At 53.4% G+C, this 25367-nt stretch overlaps 8 protein-coding genes and 3 pseudogenes across 8 annotated transcripts, besides 11 other annotated features; all 11 read right to left on the bottom strand.

The window, feature by feature from the left end:
• Positions 1-15313: part of a sequence feature (areas not merged during assembly with more than two copies in the genome that could not be assigned to a particular haplotype) that runs on past the window's edge.
• Positions 2189-3043, bottom strand: Tc00.1047053508221.320 (annotated as a pseudogene).
• Positions 2787-2824: a microsatellite.
• On the bottom strand, positions 4035-6107 carry Tc00.1047053508221.310 (annotated as a pseudogene).
• Tc00.1047053508221.284 lies at positions 7342-10231 on the bottom strand (annotated as a pseudogene).
• Positions 12890-12914: a sequence feature (AT_rich).
• Positions 13614-13786: a sequence feature (T-rich).
• Tc00.1047053508221.260 (90 kDa surface protein, putative) lies at positions 14066-15049 on the bottom strand (the record flags this gene model as incomplete). Its single annotated transcript, XM_816909.1, has 1 exon — positions 14066-15049. One exon carries the CDS (start codon positions 15047-15049, stop codon positions 14066-14068), a length of 984 nt encoding a protein of 327 aa, XP_822002.1.
• Positions 15314-16253: a sequence feature (heterozygous, non-Esmeraldo-like haplotype).
• Positions 15919-16551, bottom strand: Tc00.1047053508221.250 (uncharacterized protein; the record flags this gene model as incomplete). Its single annotated transcript, XM_816907.1, has 1 exon — positions 15919-16551. The coding sequence occupies one exon, from the start codon at positions 16549-16551 to the stop codon at positions 15919-15921; it is 633 nt and encodes a 210-aa protein (XP_822000.1).
• Positions 16254-19574: a sequence feature (areas merged during assembly that could not be assigned to a particular haplotype. This can correspond to areas where the two haplotypes were merged or to regions with more than two copies in the genome that were merged during assembly.).
• Tc00.1047053508221.240 (uncharacterized protein) lies at positions 16575-17261 on the bottom strand (the record flags this gene model as incomplete). The annotated part of the gene is made up of 1 exon (XM_816905.1): positions 16575-17261. One exon carries the CDS (start codon positions 17259-17261, stop codon positions 16575-16577), a length of 687 nt encoding a protein of 228 aa, XP_821998.1.
• On the bottom strand, positions 17495-17911 carry Tc00.1047053508221.230 (uncharacterized protein; the record flags this gene model as incomplete). Its single annotated transcript, XM_816904.1, has 1 exon — positions 17495-17911. The coding sequence occupies one exon, from the start codon at positions 17909-17911 to the stop codon at positions 17495-17497; it is 417 nt and encodes a 138-aa protein (XP_821997.1).
• Positions 18798-19559, bottom strand: Tc00.1047053508221.220 (uncharacterized protein; the record flags this gene model as incomplete). Its single annotated transcript, XM_816902.1, has 1 exon — positions 18798-19559. One exon carries the CDS (start codon positions 19557-19559, stop codon positions 18798-18800), a length of 762 nt encoding a protein of 253 aa, XP_821995.1.
• Positions 19575-25367: part of a sequence feature (areas not merged during assembly with more than two copies in the genome that could not be assigned to a particular haplotype) that runs on past the window's edge.
• Positions 20163-20255: a sequence feature (T-rich).
• Tc00.1047053508221.210 (mucin-associated surface protein (MASP), putative) lies at positions 20594-21469 on the bottom strand (the record flags this gene model as incomplete). Its single annotated transcript, XM_816900.1, has 1 exon — positions 20594-21469. The coding sequence occupies one exon, from the start codon at positions 21467-21469 to the stop codon at positions 20594-20596; it is 876 nt and encodes a 291-aa protein (XP_821993.1).
• Positions 21186-21232: a microsatellite.
• Tc00.1047053508221.199 (elongation factor 1-gamma (EF-1-gamma), putative) lies at positions 21727-22173 on the bottom strand (the record flags this gene model as incomplete). The annotated part of the gene is made up of 1 exon (XM_816891.1): positions 21727-22173. One exon carries the CDS (start codon positions 22171-22173, stop codon positions 21727-21729), a length of 447 nt encoding a protein of 148 aa, XP_821984.1.
• On the bottom strand, positions 23544-24038 carry Tc00.1047053508221.190 (uncharacterized protein; the record flags this gene model as incomplete). The annotated part of the gene is made up of 1 exon (XM_816899.1): positions 23544-24038. One exon carries the CDS (start codon positions 24036-24038, stop codon positions 23544-23546), a length of 495 nt encoding a protein of 164 aa, XP_821992.1.
• Positions 24109-24133: a microsatellite.
• Positions 24553-24573: a sequence feature (AT_rich).

Below are 25367 nucleotides of genomic sequence, written 5' to 3'. Positions count from 1 at the left end.
GTGCCGTGGACACGCCAGCTGGAGGTTCCGGAGGAGGTCGGGGCGGTCCTGCCTCCTCAGTGTGGGAGGAGCAGCACCACCGACATAATGGGTTGCTTGTGATCCGCAGGGCGCGTGCTGGTATGCCGAGGAGTGGGCAGGAGGACGTCCATCAGCCGCTTGCTGCTCGGCAAGGAGTGGCGGTGTTCACGTCGGGAAACGAGACGCTGCGGCCGCTGCTCCACGTTGCCTGTGCCGGGTCGTCAGACAGCTCAATCTCCATGTCGATTGGGGTGGCGGCGAGGTCCTCTCCTGACGTCGTGGATGGTGAGCGACCGTCCCGCAGCTCATGGTGTGAATTCAGGTCACAAATAACCGCTGCAGGACCAAAACGACGAATGGTGCTCGCAAACTGGGCAGCGTGAGCGATTTCCAGAAAAAGGTTTCAGAGGTTCACCACTTACATGCTGGGGCACACGCGGAAGGCGGTGGTCTCCAGGCAGTTGGTGCCACGGGCTACAAGCGCTCGCATGGCAAGGTGTGCGCACCAAGAAGGCCACGCCACCGGCACGCCCACTGCAGGCCTGGTGGAAGTCACCGCAGCCAATGAGCCTCGTCGCTGGGGCACTCTTGTGCCTGCACTCCTGCAGAAGAGCCATGCCGGGCTGTTGCTGCGCCAGTCGAGCAGCAGGGCAATCCTGAAAGACGAAGGGCCTTAAGGTATGAGCTGCCAGACAACTACGAGGCCATCCTCATCGAGGCTGCGGCTCTTGCGGACACCACCGCAGCGGGTGATGCCGACGAAGTGGCCGCAATGAAACGACTGTGCGGTTCTGTCAGTCGGGCTGCAGGCAAACCGCCTCGCCGCTCCACAACTAACGGAGCGTGGCACCTTCTCGAGGGGTGGCGCCGTCGTGGTCCCCATCACGGTCGCATCAATGCCCTGCCGCAATCACTCCCACAGAGAGAAAGGGAAGTGTGTGGATGTGTGCCGAGGGCACAGCGACTGCCATCGTCCGAGTAGGCCATCGTGGCACCGTCCGTCACGCGTCAGCACACAACGAGCAACGCACGCACCCGGCAGAGCAAAAACAAATAGGAGAAAAGAATGCCCCAAGAGCAGGCAACACCTCCACCCATGGCGGGCATCGTGCAGCCGTGTTGCCATTTCAGCACGGGACGTAAGCCAACGTCCCGCTGTCGCCAAAGCATTCTCGCAGAGCACCGTGCAAATACTTGTTTTCTGTGTGTGTGCTGGAGGAGCACAGGGAGGCACATCAGGACGGCACTAGGCACAGCTGGATCGCAGGAATAAATGCGGTGCGGCCTCAACCTCAATCACGCACGGTGGCGGCACACACCACCCACAAAAAATAACATGAAAAATCTTAAAAACACAGCGGCAGGGTGTGGCTGTGTGTGTGGCGCTGCGGGTGTCTGCCCGCCCTCGCCGCAAAAAAGCAAAACAAGAGGGAAGAAATGTGTGCTCCGCCCCACAGGCCCTCGTCGCACGCCCACGCGTCACGGCTCCCTCAGCGCGCCGTTCGTCGCGGCCCCTCCTCATGCGTGCAGCAGGCGAGGCGCACAGGGCCGTCGTCATGAGCGTGTCGGTGGGTGTGCGAGTGGAGCAGTTGGGCGGAAACACACGGCACCCCTCACAGGAAGAGTGCAGCAACAAACAATTAAAGAGGGAAGAGTAGAAAAGAAAAAACGTCCAGAGTGATTGCCCCCGAAAGCAAAAAAAAAAAAAGAGTAAAGATGTTGGAGTAAAAGACTTAAAACGCACAAACCAATGACAAAAAAAGAGTAGCAAAAATATTTAAAGCACACCGAAAAAAAATTAAATTTACGAGTAAAACAATAAAAAAAAGCGTGGGACGACCAGCGCACACACTCTCATTACTCCCGTAAAGCAAAACACACACACAGAGGGAGAGAGAGAGAGAGGTCGCCCACTCAATGCAATAAAAACAAAACAGAAACAGTTACGGTGCTCCGCCCATGCAGCCAGGCAGGACGGCAGCGGTGCGTGTCGTGCAAAAGAGAGCACCAACGGGCCTGCATGGGTGTGCATGCATATATACAATGGGCACATTATGTGTGTGCCTCGTGGGGTGAGGTGAGGGCGAGAGTCCATGCAAGGGGACACACACACAGAGAGAGAAGGACGAGTGTGTGTGCGGGCGGTGCATGGCTCTCTCACACTCACTCTCACGCGGCCACCACCGCAGCCGCAGCCGCACACGCAAAAAGAAGAAGAAGCAAAAGAGGGGAGGTGGTGTGGGAGACCGCGGTGCTGCTGTCACCGTCGCCATGCGTCGTCGTATCAGTTGTGTTGGCGGTTACTGTTGTTGCTTTTGTATCTTCCCCATTCCCTTCTGGGCCTTCGTCTCGGTGGCTTTGTGGCGTGGCTGCGGTCTCAGGCGACTGAGCATTTTTTTTATCTTCACTCATAGTGTCATTGCCATCCTGTTCGTGGGAATCAACACCGTCTTCTGGTGGTGATGGAAGATTTCCTTCCGCAACTCCCGCAGGCAGTGTGTGCTCTCCGTTAACTGTTGTGAGTGCGTTCTTTACTGCTGGTTTATTTTCGTCGGAGTCCTTCTTTTCTTCGATCTCCGGTTGCGTAGGATTGGCATTTGATTCCTGACTGCCGGGAGGAGAAATGCTCCCTGCAGATACGATTGCCTGGCCTGTTTCCTGCCCGCTGCCACTTAAATTCTTTTCCCCGGAACCTGTGTCTGGTGCAATTGCTACTTCTTGATCACCCTGCCTTCCTATTGGTTTTTCTTCGTCATCTATCCCTGCACCATCACCATCACCATCCTCTTCATCCTCTTCATCATATTCATCTCCTGCAGGCGCGGAAGGTGATTCTTCTTTAAGACCCCCTGCTTCATCTTTTAAGCCGTGGGAGCCTTCTGGAGACATTTCAAGTTCTTGTGATTGCACCAGAGATCCACCACCTATCCCAGAACCATCACCCTCCGCCTCCACCGCCGACACCGCACCACAGCATGCAGAGGGCACACACCAGCAGCACACGGCCAGTCATCATCGCCATCACTCCTGTCACTTGCGTGCAGCCTTCAGCACAAACTAACGCCCCGTCAACGCAGAGTGAAAAGATAGACACGACCGCTACACCACACACAGCCGCCGCACAGTGACAAATGCACACACCATGAGACAGAGGGAATCAGTGCAATTGCAGAACTCACACAACGCCCTGCAAATCAGAAATAATACATAAATAAAAACTAGGTTAAGAGTCCGGCGAAACTCCCGGAAAGAATGAATAAAATAGATTAGGTCGTAATTTCATTTTATGTGCCAAGCAGCATAAAAAGACCGTGTGTTGTTGTGGATACATAACTCTTTCACAAGAAAAATAATAAAATAAAAAACAATTGTACTGTTCCACCAGCCCTCACAAAACACTCCTCACATTTCCTTGCGGCATCCGGCCTGTTCCTCCAATCCCCTTTTTTTTGTGCAGTCCGTGGTACGCACAGCAGCAAGGCTGGCGACGGTGTGGGCCACAAACAACAAATAAAAGTAAGAAACACGTCGCTCATTACAGTGCACAGCAATTAACCATCGGAGGGAAAAGGAAAAGAAGGGCTGCTGACTATCCCATCCGTGCAAAAACAGCAGCAGACAATAATAACGAATCATTTGAAAAAAGAAAAGAAAACACGCTGAAAAAGCGGCACGTACGGTCCATTAGAAATCGCACAACCGCACTCTACGGCTCATAAACATGCCACGTCCCCACGCACTCCTTGAAGTAAAGCCAGAAAATGCCCAAGGCACAAACCCATGGACGGCGCCGTCACCAATCCTTTTTTAAAACAATAAAACAGTAGAGCCATTGACATCAGTGGTGCCGTTTCCCAAGCCAAATTCCCCTTGGCGGGCACTGGCACCTCTTCCCTCGCAGCCGCGTCAACGCCCGGATCCCGTGGCAGTTTGGCCGCAAAATTACCGGGGCGCGGTGTCGCTTTTCTCTCCTTGCAATCCACTTCAGTCTGCTTGCCACGCAAAACGTGCATCTGTAGTTCCTGCCTGGTCAGTGGGCGGTTGCACAGACAGAAATGCGTCAGCGTCACCTGACTGCAGCCTGAGCCACTGCAACCGTCACCTCCAACGTAGAAGCATGAGACGTCGAGCAACTGCGCCCCACGTGTAACTGTCGTTGCTGAGCTCCCCAAAGTTTTGCCATCCACGCACACGCTGCCCATACCGTTCTGGAGCCCAACTTCCACCCGGTACGTTCTCTCCAGCCCCCACTTCCCGTGCTGCACTTCTCCCGCCTCACCGTCAAACGCCACTTCCCGCTTATTGTCCGCCGTGACTGACAGTCCCACCATCCTCAAGCTCCCAGCGCCACCCACAGCAACCATAAGGGCACTGCCGCTGCCCGCAGGAGCCGCCCCAATCGTCGCCGTCACCACAAGAGTGAACTCCTTCTTCACAATGTGGAATCGTTGATTCCGCCACCATTTACCCACAGGCCACTCTGTCCACACCCCAGGCCCCTCAAACGTCGCACCGCCCTCAACCTTCGCTGCTGTCCCAACCACCGTGGCACTCGCCGCGACATATTCGTTCACCCAGCAATCCCTCTCACCCTCGTTGGACAAATATCCGACAAGCCCATCCGTGGGCATAGGAGTGCTGCAAGCACCGTCGGATGCGGTTCCCTCTTTTCTGGTGGAAGTGCAAGGCGTTGTGACGTTCTTGTCGACTGCATCCCAAGTCCTCAGCACAGTCCTTATTTCCTCCAGCTGCTCAGTGAGGTGTGCGAGCACAACACGCCCCTGTCCTGCATTACACTCGTTAAGGGCAAACAGTTCACCACCCTTGTACTGCAGGGTATCTGCGTTTTTGGAAACACCATCAGCACATAACGGTCCAATGGGGTAAAATCAAGTCATATAAAGAAGCAACACACTTGTGGCTCTCCGAATATTATTCTGCCTGGGCAAAGCAAACAGCATTACACTCCTCCCCTCGATGGATGCCGTCACGATGTCGAGTCGGCTACCAGTCGTAGCACTCCTCAAGTCCTCACTCAAGACATTCAAATGTGCTCCGCCAAATTCCATCCATTTCTCCCCCCATTCCACCGGAATCATGCACTTTCCCGTCATGGCCTCCATGCGTGGCGGCCGTGAGGAGTTTTCCCTCCCACTCAAAGAGATAGGGATCAGCGCAATCCCGTCAGCAAAACCCTCTGCAGGGAACCCCCAAAGTCCTGCCACAGCCCTTCGAATGGGTGATGCAGCAGAGTTTTTTGTTGTCCCCCTTCACAGTCACAAGGGAAACACAATCGCGGTGCCATTCGCCACCACGCCCCTGCCGCTAATACCACAGTACCCATTCCATGACTTCCCTCGCAGCTGACCGTCAACAACAGCCTTGGAAAGGCTCCCAGCGGCCCACGTGATGCGCCTTCCCCCATCGTTGGAGACCTACAACGTCACCCAAAACAGGCACAAGCTCCCACCTGTGTGGAGTTTCCAACATCGCACCGGCATTTTTCGCAGGAAGGCGCTCCACAGGCAGAAAAATCTTGCCGTCTTTCGTCAACGCCTTGGGACCTTTCAATTGAGACAAGTGAACCGCCTCTTCTCTTTGTTCCGCGGCAATGTCCGTCCTCCAGTTCGTCACGCTCTCCGCTGCAATTCCTTTCGTCCACTCTTCCCCTGTAAAACTCAAGTACTTTGACCAAATGCCAACACTGGCACTAGAAGGGAGTCCCTAATTAGCATTGGCAATGCCCACAGTCAAGCCATAGTATTTCAACAAGAGAATGGCCAATAAAGAATTTTACACCATTTTCTCCACAGCCGTTGCCTCTCAAATACGCCAGAAGACGCCTTCGTTTCTCACCATACAAAAATAACCATAGGCTTTGGATCACCCACCTTTGCACGCGCAACTCCACTGCCGTAGCACATCATCACAACGACGAGGAGCAGCACCGCGGAAGTAAACACATGCCGGGACATGTTGGGCCTCCGCGGCTCACTCTCTCTTCCCTCCTCTTCCCGCTGGATCCGGTCACGCGGCAACGGTTGTGTGTGCGGAGTGCCATAACTGCAGCAAAACGTGAGAGCATATAAATATGTGTGTGTGGACATTGTGTGTGCTGTTGGTCCTTTCAGTGCCTTCAAATTTCACAGTAGAGATTGGCGCTTGTTTTCTTTCTTTGTGTTCAGAGAGTGGATAGTAAAGCAGCAACAGCGGCAATACACCAGAAGGGTCAGTGAGCAGAGCAGAGCACCCACCCAGAGAGCGGGGCACGAGACAATCCGGGAGGGACGGCACGGAGGACCATCGCCCACAGAAAAGAGCAGCAACACGGCAAGTCACGGCGGGCCGTCGGTGTGTGCGGGCCAGCCCTCATGCCGTGCAACACGCCTCACACCCAACAGGGAATGACAGACAGACAGGCGGAGGGAGAGAGGGAGATGCCGTCAAGAGGCACTCACAATCAACATGGCCCGTGAGCATGCAGCCACTCCGCGCAGGAACACAGGAGAAAAGGGTGAGAGGGAAAAAAACAAGAAGCAGCACAAACACACGGAGGGAACAAACGACAGGCGGGAAAAGCATCGCCAAAGGCCCTCACCCTGGCCGGCAACTCCGCACCAGCCCTCACACACACGCACCATCGCAGTGCTGTCAGTCTGCGGATGAGAAGATTCGGCCCTCCACACAACAAACGCACACACCGCCAGCAGTCATCCACCAATGGACAAGAACGAGAAGAGACACACCGCCACCGCCTCCAGTTCAATCCCACGGCCAACGGAGCTAGCAATCACCCAAAGAGACACACGCGGAAGCGGATCCTCATCCAGCAATGACGCGGCGCCTCACTCCACGCGGTCACACGGAGTGCACTGTTTCCTCAATAGAACTTATTTGTCGTCCATCCCTTTAAGATGCTTCTGTTAGTGATGGGTCTTCGAACACAATAGAAGAAGATGGACAATGCAGTAACGCCGTGACACCGCCAGCCACAATGATTCCCTCATACCGGGGCAATTCTCCAATGACGCCTCGTATGCACACACAACCAACGTGCCATATAAAGATCACCCGATGTTTTTCCACCAGAAACCAAACAACCCCTTTCCCTCCCTAATTTCTTCTGTCACTGTTATGTTCGATAGCGTTGGACATTTTTGGCATTTGTGTGCGGTGCTGCCGCATGGAGATGGTGCACCCGCACCGCATGCTCAGACACAAGCACCCAAAAATATATAAATCCCACAATATTTTTTACCATAAATCAAAATGACTCGTTCACTTTCAATTTACTAATCTATTTTCCTATTATTATTATTATTATTGCACACTTCGGAGAGCTTCGTCTCTTCTAAAGTCTCTGTAGGATATTGACACTTGGTACTGGCGCTCCTCTTCCTTCCAAAACGCCGTTATTCCGCGGCTTTCATCGTCGCTCACATTATTGGAATTGACGACATCACATCTCTGCCAGTCATTCATCGGCATGCTGTCTGTCTGCTGCACATAAATAATCCCCCACGACATGTCTCGGGATAACTCCCCCCAGCCATTAAAATATGCCGCCAGGCACTCAGTGAACTGCCGCACAGTGCTGGCGGTGGTGTGGCGCCCACCCGCCGTAGTTATCCGCAGCCCAACCACCGTCCTTGGATTGGACTCCGAGAAGAAAAGGCGTCCACCAGCGGAAAGTTTGTGGCCCATGGTTTGCACAGCACCCCGTGCTTCATTTTATGGATCGTTTTTTCATCTTCACTCGGCAGCAAACCTTCATCTCCCTTGGGATGCAATTCAGGGCCAACTTCAAGACGCAGGGCTTCGCTTGACGTCCTGTTGGCGGCTCAAACTCCGTGGGTTTCGTCACCATTGCCTTGGCAAAGGCACTCTCCGTGAACGATTTCAAAGCAAACCATCCAAAAAATATTGGCAAAATATTATCCTTCGACGCCAACATCAGCCTCAAAAAGCCATTTTATTCTGCTACACTTGGGAGGCGTTCCAATGTCCGTTCCTCGAGGCAAGCAGATATCGGTGCATTGAAAAGGATCACACCGCCTGCGTATATTTCCCGAACAACCTTCACAGGCTTGTGGGACGGATCCTCAGAATACCATGGCGACTCACCTCCCCGTGAAAAGTGCTCTTTCGCAGTTACCTCGTTGATCGACTGCAATGCAAACTTCACCGCTCCACAGCGTTCACTAAACGCCTCCTCATCAAAGACGTGACGTGGAATCGGTCCCAAAGGATACATGTGTTCTTGACCTCTTTCCAGCATTCCGCTTGTTTCTCTTTGGTCCCGCCACGCGTTATCCAGGCGCACATCGCTTTCACATCCGTCTCGTCGGGGCAATTCACGATGATTCGCGCGGTCTGTAGCTGCTTCTTCCACTCATCATAGTTGGTTACCTTTGGGAATGACACCGCAATCATGCCCCATCCAGAAGTAGGCGCAAAATGTCTCGGTGGCGGCGTTCCCTCCTTTGCCACATCGTAGATAATATACACATTCCTCCCATGCCCCCTCAAACCTCTCAACTCAGAGATGCACATGCCCTCATCGCTGCATCTTGTCACCGCTCTGGTGGTCTTGTCAAACACGTACACATCTCGTCCACCAAAACAGTGGACTACCACTTGGATTTTCTCGGAATTGCAGTGCGGCAGCCGGTAGAGGAGGTACGAGCCGGCAGCCACCGACTTCCCGATCCCGGGCGTCCCAATCAACACACGTCGCTTGGGCGTAAAGTCGGTCACACCGTGAGGGCTGAACAACGCGGTTACATCGCCCTTGACGATCTGCCACACTCGGTCCACCGCACAGTTTACAAAAACGTCCTCAGGAAGATCCTGTATCGTATTTCACGAGCACGGCCATCCCTTGTCCGAGGCGAGCAACATCAGCACGGGAGATGATGCACCGAATTGCTGCACAGCGTCATTCTCTTCGATAGCGTCGCCAGCTTTCTTGTACGACCATGACTGTTCTGGCCTCCCCTCATGCACCCCCATTCCCGTCCCCGTTTTCTTTCGCTCCACGCCGTCCGGAAGTTCCACCGCATGGCTCCACCTCGCATTGTGCACAGACTCGTAGCATCCCTCCAGTTTCTCCGGTGCGCTCGTCGTCGTTGGGTTCCTCGCCTCCTCGGCAGCTGCATCCAATAAATGTTTGGTGGAGTTATGAACAGTTGCTTTTACCTCCGCAGCAGCCAATGACCACCCCGGTAGATTGTTGACGCCCTTATCGCAAAGCTTGCGTACAACTTCTTCCAAATCCATTTCATCCCTTACAGTACCCTCCATCCTCGCATAAGCATCGGTTGCCTGTATTTCGTTCAATACTCCTTTATTACGGTTATACTTCGTGGGGTCCTTGAAAAACTCCTCCAGCAAAACATCCCGATTGGAGTCCACAACGCCACTACCGTCCAGTTCCCTCGTAAGAAAGTCGTTCAGCTCATTTCATTGACGCGGACTCTTCCTTTGAACAGTACTTCTTCGATATTAGTGGAAATGGTAAATTTCATTTCTTGCGTTCGTCTTAGCCTTTCCTCTGCCTCCCGCCTCGCTTCTGTCAGTACCTGCGTGAGTACTCCGTTTGGTGTTCCCCTTGCAAGAGGAGTGATTGTATCCTTTTCTTTCGTCGTCCCTACGTTGCCCGAGAGAGAGCACACCTTCGTGAAGAGGCTTATTCATGGCCTCCAGCGCTTGGTGCGCAGTTAGGTTAAGAATTTCTTCAAGAAGCCGCTGGTCTTGTGCGTAATCATCCGGCTCCTGAACAAACATCTCCATCGTCACATTGTAGTCTTTCATCAACGGCCGCCCTGCCGCCAACATAATTCCAAAGGAAATCACTCAGCCTCATGTTGGTGCTGCTCATGGTCCACTGCGGCCACACTTTACTCCTCGCCACATGTCGAGCTGCAGCGCCGGAACCATCACAAGAGCCACGGCGAGGTGCCATCACAACACCCGTGGAGTGAAGCATCCCACTCGCACCGCCCAACTGCGGCCAGCAGGTGCCGCTGGCTCCAAAGCACAGTCGCGGCTGTTTCGTCCCGCTGTCCCAAGGGCGTTGGGCGTGGCACTCGCACGGCTCGGTGGTCGGTGCGCCATGCAGCCGCACTGCAACGCCTGTGGGCAAAACAGCCAAGGCCCACCGCCTCCGCAGCAACACAACGTGCAACCAACCCCAACACCGCCACACCATCGTCCTTTTTCTATTTTATTTTGTTTTATTCACGCTGTCGGTCTGTTTGCCCCATCACCGACACAAAAAATAAGTGCACACCTTCACAAAAGGGAAGGAACAAAAAGAAAGGGAGACACGATCCCACCGTCACGCCGCGGGTCAACACTCTCCTCCACCCACCACCATTGCCGCACAGGAGACCGCAGTCACATCGCAGAGTCAGCACCACAATGCGCACCACACCACCGTGCAGTGAACAATGGGCGAGACGCAGCCATGCATCGCCCCGCTCCATTTTCCCACCACTCAAGTGTTGCGTGCCCGCACAAAGTAGCAAACAGAATCAGAGTGCACACAACCCCAATCAACACCTCACTCGCTGAAGCACATTATTCGCATGGAGTGACAACATCTAATGACACACCAGCAGTAGCAGGCTGCATGGAATTTCCCTGCCAGCCCTGTGAAAAGAAACAATAACTCTGCGGAGTAAAAGTGGCAGCCCCTCGGTGTTGCCCGCGGTTCGCATGGCAGGAAGAATTACACGCACGCATAGCTCCGGACTCCTCGCTGTTTGAGTGCTCAACAGAAAATGTGAAAAACACGTGCGCGCAGGATGGCAATTAAATATAAATGAAAAAGTCGGTCTGCTTTCTCCGATGGCGTTGGCGAGCAGTCCCACACAATCCAATCAAAGTGACACGCCGGACAGAATGGCGTCCGTCAATCAATAAAATGCGACACTGAAAAGGAGCAGAGAAGAGTTGGCGCATGCGATTGCCAGCGACAACTGAGGTGCCGAGGAGCACGTTTGTGTAGAACTGGCCGTCAGGCAGAGAGGGCAAATAAAACAGGAGGGCAGCAAACCCTCTCGTTCAATGTCTCCTGACCACGACACCAGAATCAAAATACCATGGACGATAACAGCGGCAACGCCTTCTCCAAAACATATTGTCAAGAAGCCGCAGGACCTCAGGAAGGGAAGAAGGCAGCGGCGGCAGCCACAGCGGGGGAGGCAATAAAACGGCTGGCAGGCACCCTCACGTCGACGCGCACACCACATCCGAGTGGTCCGGGAGCACAGACCGAACCGCTCGGAAACACACGCATCAAATCCGCAAAACAAAGTCGCGTTGAATCGGCAGGAACTCCCCGCCCAAAACAAATTTAAAAAGTAGCGGTTTTCAAGGGGAATCCGCCTTTCCGACGACGGCACGGACGCCTCGCAGAAATTTCTTGCAAATCCCCCTTCGCAGTTCCGCAGGAAAACGCAGCGGAATAAAAAGAGAGCGCAAAGAAAAAAAAATAATCCTCCTAACAGACCAGGTGGCAGGCCGCCCTCGCGCAAGTGGACAAAACACAACTTCACTCCGGTCTTGCGGTGGTGGTCGTCTCGCAATATTTTCTTCCTTCTCGTCGCAGTGCACATCCCCTCCCACAAATCATTTGTTCGGGACATGCCCCTGCGGCCAAACATCACGCTGCTGGATCCCGCGGCACAGTCCTCGGCACAGAAGTGAGGGGAGGAACAGGGACCGCAGAAGGTGCGAGCAAATCCGAATTCGGTGGCGGTCGCTGCAGTGAAGATTGACGTCCCGCGCGGTGTCCCTTTTCTGGGTCCAGCCCTCACCGTGCCATGCGCTCAGCGTGCGGTGCGCCGGCCGCTCCAAGCCTCCACACGTGCTTGCGTCTCACCGTCGCTCCCAGCCCCGTCCGTTGGCTGCATCAGGGATGTCGCCATCCGGAGACGGGCATAAGGACGTTGCATCCAACAAAACCTTCAGAGGTACCCGGTGGGCCAACGACGACCGTCACTGCGAGATGTGTGGCCCTTCCGCCACCCACCTCAAATCGCACTTCTACGCCTCCTCGAGCAGCAGCAGCATAAATACACCGGTCCACTAGGGACCGTCACCAGCCATTGCAGGAAGACCACTGTGCCCCAGTGCTATGAAACCCGAATTGCATTGACGGGCCACTTCGGAAAATCCTGTCGCATCCACCCCATTATGCGGAAACACATCCGTCGTGCATGCGACCACCGCAGCCAAATGAATCCGGTCCAAATACCCTCCAAATCAACTTCCCCTTTCCTCACGCCATTCCTTCATTCCATACGCCCTGACCCTCATCCGCACGTGTCCGCTCACACAAGCCGCCATCGACAGATGGCAGTCGCCCAACGCTCCGGAAAAACATGCCCAGCACGCACGCGCATAACAAATAACATGCGCAAACACACGGCACGACGGCGAAGCGCACACCGAAAGGATGCGGCCCTCCACAGCAGTCACAGCCCACCGCGCGCATCACACCAACAGGAAGAGTGACTCGGGCTGCGCACTCCCTCCCTTCATTCTCCCCATGACCACGGAAAAAGACAACAGTCGCCACACGCAACTGCCAGCGTGCACTGCAAAAGAAGCATTCAAATCCACTGCAATGTGCATCTTGTGTGTGTGTGCCTGCAGAAACACAAAGCAAAGAAGTAGAAAAGGAAGCAGAGTATGCGGAGGGATGCACAAAAATGTACAGCGGAGGTGCATGGCAGAAATAAAGAGAAAAAGACCGCCCAAACTCATGACTCCACTGCAGCCCAAGCAGCGGCAATTCACACAAGATTTATCCAAAACAAAAAAAAGCTTTCCCCTTCATCTTACACAAACCCCATCACGCAAAATAATTATAAATAAAAAAAAATCGTCCATTACTGTTCCACACAAATTTAAAAAAGCTGCCGGCTGCCGTGTGGCCACACCAAACCGTCTGTATATTTTGCCCCCAAAATAAAACTAAAAGATATTTAAATGTCCTTCAGCCGTCCGACCCTCTGTGTGTCCGCACATCGTTTATATTTCATGGGGTCATCGGCGTGTTGCTGCTCCCCTCAGCCCTCTCATCGGCGTGCGAGTGCGGCCCGCAGAGCACAGTCACTCGTGTGTGGGGACTGAGAGAAGCACGCAGACATGACGGCAGTCGCGTCACTCCATCGGGAGAGTGAGCGCAGCAAAAGAAAAGAAATCTTAAAAACACGGCGGCAGGGTGTGGCTGTGTGTGTGGCGCTGCGGGTGTCTGCCCGCCCTGGCCGCAAAAAAACAAAACAAGAGGGAAAGAAATGTGTGCTCCGCCCCACAGGCCCTCGTCGCACGCCCACACGTCACGGCTCCCTCAGCGCGCCGCTCGTCGCGGCCCCTCCTCATGCGTGCAGCAGGCGAGGCGCACAGGGCCGTCGTCATGAGCGTGTCGGTGGGTGTGCGAGTGGAGCAGTTGGGCGGGAAACACACGGCACCCCTCGCAGGAAGAGTGCAGCAGAAACAATTAAAGAGGGAAGAGCAGAAAAGAAAAAATCACTGCCACAGTGATTGCCCCAAACGCAAAAGAGAAGGTATGGAAGATTAGTAAACAAAAGAAAAAGAAAAAATTAAAGAAAAAAAAACCATTAAAAAATGAAAAAAAACTCACAGCACCCCGAAGGAACCAAAAAACAAGGAAAATAAACACATAAAAAACAAGTAGCAACAAAACAACAGAGAAACAGAAAGTAAAAAATAAGTAAAAACAAAAAGAACAAAACACAAGGAGCTGCAACAAATGGCTCCAGCGTGCATGCACACTCACACAAAAATGCGTCCACGCAAAAAGTTGTGGGCGTGTCGTGCATAAGAGTGTGTCTGGGACGCGTGCCAAGTGACGGACACGGGAGGCAAGAACATGGAGCACACAGCAGGGCAGCAGAAGCAAATGAAGAGAGCACATAATCATTATTTTCTATTACTTATTACGCAATAAAACAAAAGAAGCGCACAAATCCCCGTGGTTGAGTGCTAGCAATTATAGCCCGCATACACTTCTTCAGCCCAGTGTCCCGTACGCAAGGACGGCCAGAAAAAGCAGTGGCAGGGCATTCAGACGCGTGCCATGGAAGCAGGCGTCAGTTCCCACACTGTTCTCCAGCGCGTTCGTTTTGGGCGCAGAGGAAAGGGGAGCCGACATGCCTGCCGCCGTAGCATTTCCTTCGCTGGAAGCAGTGTCGGTGGCGTTGGCGGCGGTGTCCTCTTCGGCGCCTTCCGCTGCGCCCCCGTCCTCGCCGGTCTGGGACAACTGAGTCGGTGGCGCAGCAGCAGTCTCTTCCTGCAGCTCCACTGGAGGTTCATGGGAGGAGTGGTCGCCGCCTTCTGTGGGCTTTGGATCTGGTATGGATTCGGGTGCAGGAGAGGCAACAGAGGCAGAATGTGAAGGGCCTTGAAGATCACCAGCGGGGGCGGAATCCGACGCCTGCGAGGCCGCAGCGCCAGCAGCAGAGTTAGCAACAGCGCCGCCTGGAGTTGCAGTTTGAGGAGGAGAAGAAACATCCGCGGAATCCTCAACGTCAGAAGATTCAGAATTTGTTGTGGAGGTGCCACCGGGGGCCTTGTGTTCTCGAGACTCCAGAGGTTCTGCTGCAGGAGGTTTTGCCGGAACAATTGCGACGGTGACCGCCTTCTCTACGTTACTCTCCCACCAACTCTTCACGGCGCTTGGAGTAAACGTGGAGACGTTGATCGTGAAGACACCATGCTCCGCACCATCTTTTATACGTCTCTCAACATCCTCGGACGTACAGTTTCCGTCGCCCATGCCGCAAATATCCTTCCCCACACCATTATCTTCAACCGTGCAGTTGTACCACAATGACCTCCCAGGGAGCTGCCAGCGCGCAACATTACCGTCACCCGCACACTCTGCATTCACCTGCGTTACCTGCGGCTCTTGCTCCTTCCCTCCCTCCACGGCAAACACGCAAGAGCAGCAGCACAGCAGTGCAAACGCCAACACGACACAAAACACACGGCGCATTATCTTCAAAACTTTCGTTGTTGAATAACGTGGATTCGATCTGCAGGATCATGAGAAAGGAAGTAGAGAGAGACAGCAGCTACACCACGCAAAGCCACCGCATGGTAATAAGCGACAGCAGTCAGAAGAAGCGCACACCAAAAAAGACAGATGGAATCATTACAACTGCAGAACTCACACACCGCCACACAAAGCAGAACTTAAAAAGGCGGAAAAAACAAAAAAAAGAAAAAAAATGATGGGAGTCCAACAGAACGCCAGGGGAGAAATATAAAAAATCAATCAGGCAGAAATTCTATTTCATATGCCAAGCAGCACAAGACAACCGTGTGTGTCTGTGTATACATAATGCCTTCAAGAAAGAAAAAAAAAAGACAAATAAAAAAGATCGTACAGTTCCACCAGCCCACACAACATCCCTCACACTTCATTGCGGCATCCGGCCTGCTCCTCCAATCCTCCTTTCGTGCAGTCCGTGGGACGCACAGCAATGAGGCCGGCACCGCGTGTGGGCAACAAAAAAGAAACACACAAGAGAGGGAAACACGTCACTCATGAGAGTGTGCAGCAACCGACCATTGAATAAAGGAACAGCAAGGATACTTATTATTCCAGGAAGACAACAAAACCAACAGTAAAATGTAAATAATAAAAGAAAACACGCATGCAACGCGGCACATGTTCTCCGTGAGGAGTCGCAATTCCACACTCTTCAGCTCAAAAGACCGTCACAACCCCACACAATCCCAGAAGCGGAGGCAGCAGTGGTTTCTCCACCCACAAGATGATAATTTCGCTGCCGTCCACCGTCGGCAAGGACAAGTCAGCTTCAAAAGAGATTCCTCTGCTCTCTCTGACTTTCTCGTTGTTTAAAGGAGATGTGCTCTGTGTGGAGCTGCTGCACAAACTGCTGTTTGTCGGCTCCTTGGTGGCAAGGGTGGGTGCCCGAGGACCATGGATACAGTCCTATTGCTGCACACCTCGGTGGTGTTGGGCGTCGTGATGTCAGGAGTCATATATTCCTCCGTTCCTCCGGAATTATTCGTGCCATCGCAATCCGAGCAGCTCCTCGCCGCAAAATCGCCGACTATCGCATTGAAAGCCTCCTCTTCTGTTAGATCTCGACTGTCTGGTTTCTTATCAGTACGACACGCAGTCCGGCTGCTCTCGCCGACTGGGCGCCAGTGCACACGGGAATCTTTGCTTCCACACAACAACTCCATCTCCACACGCGCCATACCATCATCATCGTTTTTCGCGTACAAGTGCGAGCAGCAGTAGTAGTAGTAGTAGAGTTGCGTGGCTGAAGTCGGTGAGCAGATCTGCGCACAGAGCGGAGAATAGAAAGGCAAAAAGGAAATAGAAAGAGGTGCAGCAAAAATACACACACATCGTCGCAGCGTCGCCGTTGTGTGCGCGGTAATGATGCGACCTCCCGCGGCAGGCACAACTCGCACACTGCACGCACTGCAAAAGAGCATCCGCACAAGAAACGCACACATAACGACAGAACAGCCACCAAAAACTAGGAGGAGAGAACCACAACCATCTCCCCTACTTGCACAACAAACAGCCCTCCAATTTTTACGCGAGACAGTTTCTGCAAGCTTGCCATCGTTCCGCTGCACGCTCTCAGCGCCCACAGTGGGATCCAGCACATCGTACAGGTGAAAAACGAAACTTGTCTCACTCCCGTCGGGGAAAAAAAAATTACCGTGACGACAACAACAACGGTGCAAGAGTGCCGCATCGGATGATACGATGGCGTTGTTGGCGTCCAGATAAATGACGCGTACCCTCGGAAATACGCGTGGAAGATATGGCACGTAAGACTGCAGAGTTGCGTCCGCAGATAAACGGTATTCGGAGCCAACCCTCTCTTTCTCGGTGGAAAAGATGGGTCAATAATGCCGTCAAAGAGGCAACAGTGCAGAAGGCAGGGTAGAGCAACGTATCGCACACGGGAATCAAATATTCGACTGTCTTGTCCCTGGAAAAGTACAACCAATTTGGCCAGGGTTATCTCGCTCTCTGGCGATGGCACATTCAAAATAAAACTCACAGTATTGAGGGGACTCGAAAAAGCCCCAACGTGCGTGCTGCGGCTCCACAAGAATGTGGACGGTCTGCATTTGTCCATGCAAGTCACAGCCGATAGGTGCATTATAGGGGACGCTGCTTGAGTGCGCCAAACGACGGTTACTTGCCTCATGCCACATCACAGGCAGGCCGTCCCTCATCAATCCCTGCAGTATTCGCCTACGCTTCTCCAAGGAGTACTGGGGGCATCGGTTGTGCTGCACGCGGATTGCACCATCTTCCACAAAGAGTCCATTCACTAAAAGGTCGCGGTTAAACAGCCCGTCAACAATAATCCTCAAAGGACCGCCACCCACCGCGTGCTGAGGTGGAAAACGCACGCGATGAATACGTCTCCGGTAGGTTTCATCGTGAATACACAACCGCTATTCCCTCCGTCACAGCGTCGTCATCAACACAGCAGCAACGCGCCAGTGCCGGCTCTGTTGGGTACAATGGGAGAGAAACTCCCACTCTCCAAGCCATGATGTCATCAAGAGAGTCAGACGGCCGCTCTGCCATGGCGATAAAGTGTCCCATCAGGCGCAGCAGAATATCAGAGTCCAGCTGATTGGAAGGCTCGGCTGTCACCCCGCCAATGAGAGAAATGCGCGCCACCACGCGAGGCTCCGCTGGCAGTCCGCCTCCGTATTGTGTTCCCTCAGTAACGGACTCTGCGTCAGCAGCAAGTGAGGCAAACTTCGGTTTGCTCCGCCTGAAATTCCCCCGGCACCTGCTCAATTCACCGCCATGGAAAACCGGCGATGTGCAGCGGCGGAGCATTTGATCGTTTCGGCAAACAAATTGGAGAAAAAGGGCTCAAGCACACCCACAAGACTCCCAGCAAGAAAAAAGGAAACACGGCGTGACTGACAAGACTCAAAGAAAAGTTTCTAAAAAGAAGCGTGGATGACTCTGTCGACGCCATACCCGCACCACATGCCATCAACGCCTCCACGGCAATAATCCCGCAACGTGCGGAGAGGAAGTGTCACGAGCGCATTATTGGCGGAGCCAAACAACTGTACCGTCAGCAGAGGGCAGCGAGCAGCGGGGGAAAGTGAAGGTGGTGGGACTGTTGGGGAGGGTCGATGCGCAGTGTCCCCCACAAATACGAGGCGGGTGAAGTGAAACACACTCGCCTGAACGTCACCGGCCACCAAGATGCATTGCTTCCTGCCGTGAATATTGATGAGCTCGAGGCTGGAGCAACTACTCGCAATGCGTGAAAGCGTCTTCCTGCACTGACGCTGCGATTCACATTAGACGGGCAACTTCAGAACAGTCGATCCCCAGCAGTAAAATGCAGCTGGCAGTGACGCTGTGGATTATCGATTCCCCCGGGCAACGGAGGGCGGAGAAGACAACTGGTCTCCCCAGCTGCGCGGCATCCATCCATTCACTCTGTGCGTCCGGAGTGCCCCGCAGCTGCCTTGAGAGATGCGGCGGACAGACCTCCCTTATTTTCGCTTGCATCCGTCGACGAAGACTTTCGCGGAGGCGTCGGCACACACCGAAGTCTCCCTCGTGTCTACCAAACAAAAGACACACCCGTTGAGCAGCGTCACGTGCGTCGACGGCCACGCAAATAAATATCCACCGCAACGCAAAGTGTTTCTTATTGGGCACCAAAAGAAAACTGGAGGCGGCGGCCTGGACAACACAGACATCAAATCATCCGCCAGGCAACGCTGAGATACGTGCGAAAGGACCAACGCGGGATCAGCAGCACAACCACTCGAGAGCTGCTGCGTGAACTCCACGGTAAATGGATCAGCCTCAACGCATGGGCACTAATTACGGCGGGTGACAGCGCGAAAGCCAACGGTTCCGCAAGGCCGGGAATTGTGGGGACGGCATTCAAACCCTCCCGGGATTCGTGTGCCAAGACACGCAAATAATCCGCCCCTCGGTGCAAGTCGTCACCATAATCCTCATCGCTCCCTTTGCCGTCATTCGTATTGTCACACTCAGAGCCGGTGAGGGAAGGTGCTGCCATGATGATTGTGGCATCACACTGAATGAAAGAACACAATGCCTCGAAGGGTGCCGAGTGCAGGCATTCCGTCAGACGGCGACACGGCGCATTCTTAGCAATGTACGAAGCAAAGGCAACGAAACAGCTTTCATCCGCCATCGTAATCGCGTCCAGCAGGTTTGCCCTCTTCTCCCTCGGCGCCTCGTTCTCCGCAGCACCAACAGCCGCTGCCATAGACCACGCTACTGCTGCAATCATTCTCACAGAGAGACAAGGGAGAGTGTGTGGGTGTGTGCCGAGAGCACAGCGACTGTCATCGTCAGAGTAGGCCATCGTGGCACCGTTCGTCACGCGCCAGCACACACCGAGCAACGCCCACATCCGGCAGAGCAAAAACAACGAGGAGAGAAGAATGCCCCAAGAGCAGGCAGCGCCTTCACACATGGCGGGCATCGTGCAGCCGTGTTGTCATTTCAGCACGGGACGTAAGCCAACGTCCCGCTGTCGCCAAAGCATTCTCGCAGAGCACCGTGCAAGTACTTATGCGTGTTTGCTGGAAAAGCAGGAAAAAGGAGGGGAAGCACAGGGAGATACATCAACACAGCAAAAGGCACAGCTGGATAGCAGCTGTACATGCGGTACGGCCCCAACCTCAACAATCACGCACGGTGGCGGCACACACCATCCATAAAAACATAAAAGCAAAAAATCTTAAAAACACGGCGGCAGGGTGTGGCTGTGTGTGTGGCGCTGCGGGTGTCTGCCCGCCCTGGCCGCATAAAAACAAAACAAGAGGGAAGAAATGTGTGCTCCGCCCCACCGGCCCTCGTCGCACGCCCACACGTCACGGCTCCCTCAGCGCGCCGTTCGTCGCGGCCCCTCCTCATGCGTGCAGCAGGCGAGGCGCACAGGGCCGTCGTCATGAGCGTGTCGGTGGGTGTGCGAGTGGAGCAGTTGGGCGGAAACACACGGCACCCCTCACAGGAAGAGTGCAGAAGAAACAATTAAAGAAGGAAGAGTAGAAAAGAAAAAATCACTGCCACAGTGAATGCCCCTAAAAGCAAAAAAAAAAGGAATTGTTTAGTAAAAAATTTAAAGCAAACAGGAAAAAAATAAAAAAATTACAAAAAAAAAAAAACACACAAAAAAGCCGAAGCGTGGGACGACCAGCGCACACACACTCTCATTACTCCCGTAAAGCAAAACACACACACAGGGAGAGAGAGAGAGGTCGCCCACTCAATGCAATAAAAACGAAAACAGTTACGGTGCTCCGCCCATGCAGCCAGGCAGGACGGCAGCGATGCGTGTCGTGCAAAAGAGAGCACCAACGGGCCTGCATGGGTGTGCATGCATATATACAATGGGCACATTATGTGTGTGCCTCGTGGGGTGAGGTGAGGGCGAGAGTCCGTGCAAGGGGGCACACACACAGAGAGAGAAGGAAGAGTGTGTGTGCGGGCGGTGCACGGCTCTCTCACTCACTCTCACGCGGCCACCACCGCAGCAGCAGCACACGCAACAACAAGAAGAAGCAAAAGAGGGGAGGTGGTGTGGGAGGCCGCGGTGCTGCTGTCACTGTTTTGTGTGTTCGTCGTATCAGTTGTGTTGGCGGTTACTGTTGTTGCTTTTGTATCTTCCCCAGTCCCTTCTGGGCCTTCGTCTCGGTGGCTTTTTGGTGTGGCTGCGGTCTCAGGCGGTGGAGCATTTTTTTTACCTTCACTCGTGGTGTCTTCGCCATCCTGTTTGCGGGAATCAACACCGTCTTCTGGAGGCGATGGAAGATTTCCTCCCGCAATGCCCCCAAGCAGTGTTTGCTCTCCGTTAACTGTTGTGAGTGCGTTCTTTACTGCAGGTGGTCTCTTATCGGTGTCATTCTTTTCTTCAACTTCCGTTCGCAAAGGATTGGCATTTGATAACTGACTGCCGGAAGGTGAAATGCCCCCTGCAGGTACATTTGGCTGGCCTGTTTCCTGCCCGCTGCCAGTTAAATTCTCCTCCCTGGAATCTGTGTCTGGTAGAACTGTTCCTCCTTTATTACTCTGCCCTTCTCTTCTTTTTTCTTTTGTCTCATCCGTCTCATTATCATCTTCATCACCACCTGCATCATCTTCATCATCATCGTCTTTATCTTCCCCTGTAGGTTTCAAAGATGGGGGTGATGCTGTCTCTATGACACCTGGTGCTCCAACTTTTAATTCTTGGGTTTCTTTTCGAGGCGTTCCATGTTCTGCTGATCCCGGCGGAGGTCCATCACCACTCCCAGAAACTGCCCTCTCCTCCTCGTCACACCTACCGCCGGCACCGCACCACAGCACGCAGAGGGCACACACCAGCGGCACACGGCCAGTCATCATCGCCATCACCCCTGTCACTTGCCTGCAGCCTTCAGCACAAACTAACTCCCCGTCAACGCAGAGTGAAAGCAAAAGGAGAGACAAGTCACACACCACCGCACAGTCAGCAACGCACACACCGCAACAACAATTGGGTGAGAGCAGTTAACAATAATAAAAACAAAACAAAAAAGAAGTGCTCCTCGCCGTGCACCGTTCCTCATACCCCCACAGTCACTATTACCGTTACTCTCTCTACTCAGTCCCTCACCAGCACGCCACGCTCACTTCAACACGCGCCCCTCCAGCACACGCAGTCCGTGATGCGCTCCCGCTGCGCCGCAATGTTCGCCACCACCTCCCTCAGTCAAACAGCTCCGTGTCCTCCACGTCCTCACAATCGCCGACATGCCCCGGCCACACAACACACACAGCGCCACAATGTCGTGCCGCCTCTCCTCCCCAATCATGAGCGCAACACCCAAAGCATACTGTCGCACATGGTCCACGCGCTGCAACCGCCCGCGGATCAGCCTCGCCGTCACGCACTGCATCTTGTTGTCCTTGTTGTACTTGTAGCAGACCCTCCCATCCTCTCGATCCACGGCCTGGGTGCTGCGAAAGGCTGCCGAGAGGTGCCACGTGTGTGGAAGACACAAATGTGCGGGAACAACGGCCACTCCCTCACACATATCCACTCCCTCTACGCCCACACAAAAGGGCGGTGCCATGGGAAAGGGAAGTCCGCCGCACAGTGCATGCACAAGGGCAAAAACAAAAGCAACGCCATCCACGTCGCACCGCAAGATAGAGCCATGCGCACCGCACACACACGGCCGCAACGAAAGAGACGGGCGGATCCAATTCCACGCTGCAGTCCTTTACTTCTCCCCGCCCCAATGGATTGGCATTGCTTCCCACACTCACAGTGAGGCACGGCGCACAACATCCGCTCCCTTCCTTGTGCACTCAGCAGGCCGCGCTCAGTCACCCTCGTGCCATCGCAATGGGGAGCACAAACAATCGTCGCGGACCATCGGTGCCTCTAGCAGGAAAGAAGAAGTGGGGGCATGTCAACTGCACAGTCAGCAGAGGAACACTCAATAAGACACGGAGACACACAGTAACAGTGGACACGGTACAAGCAAAAAACAAGCCAGAAGTTTAAGAAAAAAAAAGAAAACGAAAATTACGTTCCGACAAAACTTGCAAAATAAAAAAAAACTTACTTCAGGCAGGACTTTTATTTCATATGCATAGAAGCAAATGACAGTTGTGTGAATAAATTTTGCCCGCAAAAAAATAAAAAGTAAAAAAAGGATCGCACTGTTCCATAAGCCCACAAAACATTCCTCACATTTCATTGCGGCATCCGGCCTGTTCCTCCAATCCTCCTTTCGTGCAGTCCGTGGGACGCACAGCAGTGACGCCGGCACTGCGTGTGGGCAACAAAAAAGAAACACACAAGAGAGAGAAACACGTCGCCCATTCCGGTGTACATCAACCGAACATTAAATAAAGAGAAGAAAAAGGGTACTTATTACTCCAGAGGAAAAAGCATCAAAAAGAGCATTACAAAGAAAAAAAGGGAAAAACAGTAATAAAGAAGGAAAAAAGGTTTAAAAAGCGATCAGTAAAAAATCAAAAAAGAAGAGAAAAAACAGTGACATAAAAACCGCAAAGTATGCGGCAAATATCCCCCGTGGGGAGTCACAATCCCACCCTCTTTGGCTCGAACGACTACCACAACTCCACACAGTTCCAGCAGAAGCAGCAGCAACACCAAAGACACGCACACACACGCGCGGTGCGGCCGCCAGTTGAATCGCGTGGTATCAACTTCACGTCGTCCAACAGGGCGAGGCGGCCGTCTGGACTCACGCCGCTCCAGATCGTGCAACGTCACATTTCTTGATGCGTTTTTGGTGTTCCGGGGACGTTGTGACCATTCATTCCTCCCGAAATTTCCCAGAAACGTGCTCGCCGCTGCCGTCAACGGCTTCAATCTTACGGGCATCCTTCGAGCCCACTGCCTTCGTCAACGCGGTGGCGGGCGCAGTATTCGTCTCAAATGCATTCGGATCCATTTCTATGTTCCGACTCATGGCAATGCTAGGCTTCCTATTGGGTGGTGTTGGAGACACGTTTTCTTTCGGATCGGTTGCAATGCGAGGCTTTTTCCCACACGTGTTGGTCGCCGTGTTGGATGCGGGACTCGGATCGACGGTGTTGGGTCCGTCAACCGTCGCAGACCGTCGCCAATCCTCGTTCTGACGTGACGGCTCAGCATTAACCTGCGGCGCAGTTGTCCCACCAGATTTTGTGTCATCCCTCCCTTCACGGGGTGGCGGCAACTGACAGATGCCGTCAGGTCAGCATCGCTGCTCCGTGCAGGCGGATGGATGGTTCCATCGGGGGAAAATTGACGCCACCACAATTCATAAGGGCCGGCGTATTTATGTGTCGTCACATTCATCGTGAAGGCAACGGTGACCCCTTCCTCTTTCCTTGCACAGCTGGCAGCACAGTTGCTACATGTGTGCACCGCATTGGCCACATGGCACACTGCACCCAGCTCACCATTCCTGCTGTGCATGCGCACATCAAAGCCACTGAAAGTGTAATTCTCACACTCAGCCTCAGCAATGGCAGCGGAACACTTCCTCCACACACACACACACACACACGCACGCGATAGCTCAGGCTGCCGTCACTCGGAGCACACGAGACATCCACCGGCACAACCACCGCATCCGCATCACCAGATACATGTCCAGCACTCCCAGCAGCCGCCACGCACACGGACGAGCAGCAGCAAAAGAGCTCAACTGCCAGCATGCACTGCAAAAGAAGCATTCAAATCCACTGCAATGTGCATCTTGTGTGTGTATGCCTGCAGAAACACAAAGCATAAAAGTAGAAAAAAGGAGGAGAGTATGTGGAGAGACGCAAAAACTAAAATGTACAGCGGAGACGCATGGCGGAAGCAACAAGAAGAAGACCGCTCAAACTCATGACTGCACCGCAGCCCAAGCAGCGGCAATTCGCACAAGATTTATTGAAAACACAAAAAAAGCTTAACCTTTCGTCTTACACAAACCCCATCACACAAAATAATTATAAATAAAAAAGAAATCGTCCATTACTGTTCCACACAAATTTAAAAAGCAGCCGGCTGCCGTGTGGCCACACCAAACTGTCTGTATGTATTTTGCCCGCAAAAAAAAATTAAAAGGTATTTAAATTTCTTTCAACCGTCCGACCCTCTGTGTGTCCGCACATCGTTTATATTTCATGGGGTCATCTGCGTGTTGCTGCTCCCCTCAGCCCTCCCATCGGCGCGTGAGTGCGGCCCGCAGAGCACAGTCACTCGTGTGCGTGGGGACTGAGAGAAGCACGCAGACATGACGGCAGTCGCGTCACTCCATCGGGAGAGTGAGCGCAGCAAAAGCAAGAAATCTTAAAAACACGGCGGCAGGGTGTGGCTGTGTGTGTGGCGCTGCGGGTGTCTGCCAGCCCTGGCCGCAAAGAAAACAAAACAAGAGGGGAAGAAATGTGTGCTCCGCCCCACAGGCCCTCGTCGCACGCCCACACGTCACGGCTCCCTCAGCGCGCCGTTCGTCGCGGCCCCGCCTCATGCGTGCAGCAGGCGAGGCGCACAGGGCCGTCGTCATGAGCGTGTCGGTGGGTGTGCGAGTGGAGCAGTTGGGCGGAAACACACGGCACCCCTCACAGGAAGAGTGCAGCAACAAACAATTAAAGAGGGAAGAGTAGAAAAGAAAAACGTCCACAGTGATTGCCCCGAAAGCAAAAAGAGGGATGAGAGATTTTTAAAAAAGAAAAGAAAAAAAGAATTTTAAAACAAGAAAGAAGCAAACATTAAAATAAATTTAAAATACGCAAAAAAAGTAAAAGTATCAAAAAT

The sequence above is a fragment of the Trypanosoma cruzi genome, genomic scaffold, assembly GCF_000209065.1.
Source record: "Trypanosoma cruzi strain CL Brener 1047053516723 genomic scaffold, whole genome shotgun sequence".
Classification (NCBI taxonomy): domain Eukaryota; phylum Euglenozoa; class Kinetoplastea; order Trypanosomatida; family Trypanosomatidae; genus Trypanosoma; species Trypanosoma cruzi.
Note: the sequence above shows the minus strand (reverse complement) of the source record. Positions and strands in the feature narration are given on the sequence as shown.